The sequence below is a fragment of the Doryrhamphus excisus genome, chromosome 5, assembly GCF_030265055.1.
Source record: "Doryrhamphus excisus isolate RoL2022-K1 chromosome 5, RoL_Dexc_1.0, whole genome shotgun sequence".
Taxonomy (NCBI): domain Eukaryota; kingdom Metazoa; phylum Chordata; class Actinopteri; order Syngnathiformes; family Syngnathidae; genus Doryrhamphus; species Doryrhamphus excisus.
In genome coordinates, this window is record NC_080470.1 from 5,604,276 (window position 1) to 5,610,275 (window position 6,000).

A 6,000-nucleotide genomic window follows, 5' to 3' on the forward strand; every position below is an offset into this window, starting at 1 on the left:
TGCTGTAAGTATGTGTATGCTTGTGTGTAATTGATTAAGCCACTGGTCCCATTGACCTCACACTTCCATTAGAAGTCTGACCTCAGCTGTGCAACAGAGATGTGTACGTGTGTCTGTGTATAGTTTGTGCAAGCCCGTTATTACAGTACTTTTCATGCCTAGGACCCCTCCATCTGCATTTTCTGTTGTATGTGTGTGTATGTATGTGTGATAGTGCATGAGTTGGGGGTGTCACCCTAACATGTAGTGCGGCGCCGTGAAATGTGTTGTGATGTCTCCTCCATGGGAAGCTGATGAGGAGACGCGCCCCCCGCCCCTTTGACCTGCCCAGGCTCATTGTCCGCCATAGCTCATAGAGTCACACCACAAATAATTATACTGTACACACGCACACACACACACATATATATGAACACAAATTGTGCACTCCCTGAACCCTGATCCTATTCCTTTGATCATAACATGTTACAAGAGAGACCATTAACTCATTCAATCCCAGTTTTCAAAAGCTGTCCCTCTTTGTACCGGCCATTTCTGATGATTTTGACTGATTTTTCAAGGCACACTTTTTCTGTGCTTTAGTAATAAAGCGGTAGTACATAGGTAAGTTTCAGACATGCTCTCTTCTACTGTGGAGTTACATCATCACATGTTTGTGATTGTCACACAAAAAAAGCATAAAAGATGTATAAATACGTCTTTAGGAGTGAATGAGTTAATGAAAGTCTATTTTCTATTCTGTTAAAGAGATCTATTCCAAAATATAGTGTCGGTGTATTTAGTAGACAATATAAAAGTAAATAAGCCATTTAAGACATAAATAAGACTTGTGCTCGAGTTGCTATAAATGTGTTCCCTAAAGGAGCTGAGTGGTGGGACAACAGGAAGTAAGATTCAGGGGTTCAAAGTTGAGTTTCAGCTTGGCATAGGGTGCAGCCGTAACAGTACCCTGTGTTTTTATTAGGAATTATTCTGACTGTTGTGAAATTATTCAAACCTGCAATACATGTCGGATCTTCCGGCGATCAAGTCTGGCGATTGGGTGTCTCACCAAACACTGCAGTAACATTACTGACACCTAGTGACTGTTGTATAATACTACATTTCATTCACAGCATCTTTGAATGAGTCTTCTGAATGCCATTTTTTGTGCTTGAAAATGCTTAATTTGGGCAAAAGATATGTGATATGTGTTTCTATATATATTTTGGCCATTTTCAACCACGAAACAGCATTATTTTATAACATATTTTGATAGAGTGAAGCCATGAAATTCAAAGTGGCAAGGGTCGACATTCTTAACACGAAATTTAATTATTATTTCATCATTCATCATCAAAACTGGTTGGATGTTCAACAGTTTCTTACAGTTATGTAAGCAATAGTGGACAATTGAATGCTAACATCAGGTTTAGATGATTTTTGCTGTGGCACATTGGATTAGGCATGTTTAAATCCACTTAAATCCGCTGTCAAAATGATAAGGCCTCTTTTTCTGTACGTTCTGACTGAAATATAGGTCATACAGAGATATGCAGAGGAGGAGTGTTGCCATGTGTTTGCACATGTTTAGCAGTGTTGTATTCACTATAAAGAAAGCAGAAAAATGCTCAAGAAGCCCCACCACCAACCATCAACAGCGCTTTTCCGTTTCCCAGGGCAACAAGAGAGGAATCTACCAAAGAAGGAATGTTAAGAATAGAGGAGAGGAGCTGGATGGGAAAGAGGAGAGAGTGATAAAAAGCACAAAGACATCCCACAAAGACATATATATATATATATATATATATATATATATATATATATATATATATATATATATATATATATAGTATAGATTGTATGATTATTGCACCTCTGTAGGCACATATACACAATGACATGGCCACCACACTGAAAGAAACAGTCAGAGGAATCAAAATAAACCCAACCTTCTTCTCGATAGATTGTGGATTGTGTGAGCGTAGCTTATGATTGTATCGTACTGATGAGTATGTTTCATTCATTCATTCATTCATTTTCTACCGCTTATCCTCACAAGGGTCGCGGGAGGTGCTGGAGCCTATCCCAGCTGTCGCCAGCCAATCACAAGGCACATATAGACAAACAACCATTCACACTCACATTCATACCTATGGACAATTTGGAGTCGCCAATTAACCTAGCATGTTTTTGGAATGTGGGAGGAAACCGGAGTACCCGGAGGAAACCCACGCATGCACGGGGAGAACATGCAAACTCCACACAGAGATGGCCGAGGATGGAATTGAACTCGGGTGTCCTAGCTGTGAGGTCTGCGCACTAACCGCTCGGTCGCCATGCAGCCCTATGTTAAATTTAATTTTCAAAATAACAGAAAATGTTGCAAAATACCATAAATCTGGGAGTAAGTTTTGAATGTTTTCCAAGTTGAAATATTCAGTAGCTCTAGTGCGGTCTCGTCAAAGATGATCAAATCAGTCCAAGACTACTCAAAACAAACATCTGCACTCAAAACAAAAAGAGGCAATTACGTTATGCTGTGTCCCAAATTTTTACACAGTGATAACAATAGGAGCCATGTAGTACATTGTTATTTCCTAATATAAAAGGCAGAGACAGTCCCTCTTTCAATTTACCACCCTGACCATTCTCCAAAATGACTCTGCCCTTTCATTCATAAGCTCTGCTTGACACCTTCCTGTTCTTTTCAATCTAGACTTATTCTATCATTCCCCTGCGTCCTCCTGAACCTTCCCGAGCCTTGCCAGTGATATTACATTGCAAGGAGGGTGCACAGTGGTGGCATCTGTTAGAAGAGTTGGCACAGTGCCAGCTACTGAGCATCACTCTGGCAACCAGGCTCATGCCACTGGATTTATCCCCAACCAACCTGTCAGCTGATGTTCATTCTGGGCATAAAACGAGTGGGCATAGGCTTTTTGGCACGGTTCAGTAACCCACAGGAAATGTAAAAATGGTGGGTGTTACAATGCTGAGAAGGTGAAGAATCCTTTGTAAAGTGTGAAGCCGGAATACAGTGTATATGGATACGGTATAGTATACAGCACGGCTGAGGGGTGCATCGGTAAATTCACAGCAGAAGAGAGTCAGGACATCATATGGTTAACCAGTACGAGTCAAATACTTCAGCATCTCTTTCTACCAACAAATGCATAACAATCAGTCTCTCTCTGCACTCAATGAGGCAACTGTGATGTTACCGCAGTCAGATAGGAAAGTCCCACGACAGCAGCATCAACTACCATGGTGGGCGTGCAAAATGAGAGAAGGGATGTGCTGGTGCTGAAGATAAGTGATGAATCAATCGGCCACTAATATAACCATTCAAGTAATTAGCACCATGGCAAATTCATAAGCGATAATTACCCGTCTGGTTGTCCGTGCAATTTCCTAAAGGCATTCCGAGGCAGTGCAAGGGAAAATAACATGCCTTGGTCTTTCCCCCCACTTATTTCTCGAGGATATAATGTGATATTTAGTGAACTGTATTACACTGTGATTACTGAAAGCCAACATGGAAAAGCACGGGCGGCCTTCAGAAGAACAAGCAGTGAGTTATTGTCCATCCATATCTGAATGCAGTAATTTTTGCATTAGTGCATGCTGTATTCCTCAGCCATGATGCATCCATAATCTCATTCCAAAAAAGAAACATTCCACAAATTAAGACCGCTATGCTAGAGTACACAATAGCGGTGGCACAGGTGTAAAAAAAAAAAAAAAATCCTAATAAAAACTTGTCCTGATGTGACCTAAAAGGACCATAATACAAGTTGGTAGAGGAGTAAATATAGTAAGAATTAAGTGAATTCCTCAGGCCATGTGACCAATGATTTAAGTTTTGCTAGTCCTGCATTGATGTCTACAAGAGATTCCGCTGGGGCCCCAGCAAGAAAAGTAGCTTATTCTCAACATAACTTATTCAACATCCAGCAATGTACCACTTAATAGCCATTAGGAGGGTGACTAATGATAGAAGCATGACGGAGACCTCCTTTGAAAAATGTTTGCAGGACCTGAGCATGATGGTCATGTGTGTTTTGTAACACACACAAACAACAACGGCATCATTATATTTGTGCACCAGTGCATATGACTGTCAAGGCTACTTACGACAGTTCTCCTCATCGCTGTTGTCCGAGCAATCGTCATCATCATCACATCTCCAAGGGACTGGGATGCACCTTCCATTCTTGCACTTAAACTGCCCAGTTTCACACTCCGATTCAGTATGAGTCCCTGTGTTGTGATACATTAAAAAAAAAGAAAGTCATGTTAGCTTTTTATGTGGTAATTATTCTTAAATTGTGTGCAGTTTCTGTTTTACACATTTAAATGCCCCAGCAGTTGTGTGCCTTCAGCACTCCAGACTTTTCCTTCAACTGAATTGATATGTTTTGTTTCATGTGTCAGTGGGCTACTTTGGTGCCACAGTGGCTGACAGTCACTGGTGTTGAAGACTTATTTATCCAATTCCAAAAAAGAAACACATTGCAGCCCACAATGACACACAACCCCAGCATACCGCATGTTAAACACGTGTTGTGTTGCGTCTGCAGTGTGCGTCTGTCACCTCCTGTCGCTACAAACGGGACAAAGGTGATCATCCATGGGGGTCCGTTTTATTTATGTGATGACTAAAGTGTTAGCAAAATCTCCTCCTGTGGTGCGCAATGTACACACAATCAGTACAACCCTATGCTCCCATTGAGGTAAAGTGTCTTACCTTTCGCGTAATGGAGCTCCATAAGCAGTAAATGAAACAGGACGAGCTTGCCGACTTCTGTCCACATTTTTAAAAAAATCCTCCGTTTGTGTTCATACAATAGAAAGCCCAACGAGGAGTCCCCCCAAGCTGTCGCTCTGTGTAGTGTTAAAGCGCTCTTAGCTTGAGTCCGTGTAATGTGTGCGATCCACTCGGCTGCCTCCTTTCTCTGCCGCTGCCTCGGCTGCAGTTTGAATCAGTGACGTTTATGGGCGGGATAGAAGAAGGTGGTGTGCGGTTAATTCAGTTGTAGTTTATTTAAAAAAAACAGCTTGGGAGTGTACGCTTACCTGAATGCTATGCTGAGTCACTGTGATATTTTAATAATCACCTGTCATTATCGTGGTATTAAACTTCTGGATAGAACCTGCTCAAACATGCTGCCGCATTAATGAGCAAGAGTAAGAATTGGTGTGGGACATTACATTCCATTCCTCCTGCTTCTTTCTTTGACATTTGCATTTACAGCAGCAATGACACACAAAAAGGGGATGGACTGAATCCCAGCTTTACAGGAAGTGATAAAGTTTGGACCAATCAGCTGCGAGGAGATAGTATTACCTTCTCAGGTGCTAAACACTTACAGAAAGTTAATCAAATTACAATGACACCACCCAGAAGGGGATTGTACTAAACAAATCAGACAGGAGGTGACATTTGGTGTTAATGGAGGACATTGGCGTCATGTTTTGCACGTTTTGTGGCACATATAGTGGTTGAATGATACTTACCATAAGGAAAGAACAAATGTATTACTGTAGTCCAGAAAATATTTTAATGAGGGTGTAAAAGGTACTATCCGCTTCCGGGTGGTGTAATTAGAATTTGTTTTTCCCAGCACTGATAATGCATGCGTGGGTTTTTTCCAGGTACTCCAGCTTCCTCCCACATTCCAAAAACATGCTAGGTTAATTGGCGACTCCAAATTGTCCATAGGTATGAATGTGAGTGTGAATGGTTGTTTGTCTATATGTGCCCTGTGATTGGCTGGAGACCAGTCCAGGGTGTACCCCGCCTCTCGCCAGAAGACAGCTGTGATGGGCTCCAGCACCCCCGTGACCCTCGTGAGGATAAGTGGTGGAAAATGATTATATGAGTTATATGTATCATGTACAGATGGTGGTGTGTAATTATGAAGGCTCCCATACATTAAATAATAATGTAATTTTGGTCCATAAACAAAAGACGCATTGAAGAATTGTAACATGCAGTGGAAGAATACACTATGTGCA

At 41.4% G+C, this 6,000-nt stretch overlaps 1 protein-coding gene across 4 annotated transcripts in view; it reads right to left on the reverse strand.

The window, feature by feature from the left end:
• The window catches only part of lrp8 (low density lipoprotein receptor-related protein 8, apolipoprotein e receptor), a 123,886-nt gene extending 118,682 nt beyond the window's left edge, over positions 1-5,204 (reverse strand). For all 4 annotated transcript variants that reach the window (XM_058072224.1, XM_058072223.1, XM_058072222.1 and 1 more), the window contains exons 1-3: positions 5,059-5,204; positions 4,730-4,952; positions 4,117-4,242 (exon numbers count right to left, since the gene is read on the reverse strand). In XM_058072224.1, coding sequence (XP_057928207.1) covers positions 4,117-4,242; positions 4,730-4,796 — 193 coding nt within the window. In that variant the 5' untranslated portion in view covers positions 4,797-4,952; positions 5,059-5,204. The remainder of the gene's footprint in view (positions 1-4,116; positions 4,243-4,729; positions 4,953-5,058) is intronic.
• Between the last annotated feature and the right edge of the window lie 796 nt (positions 5,205-6,000).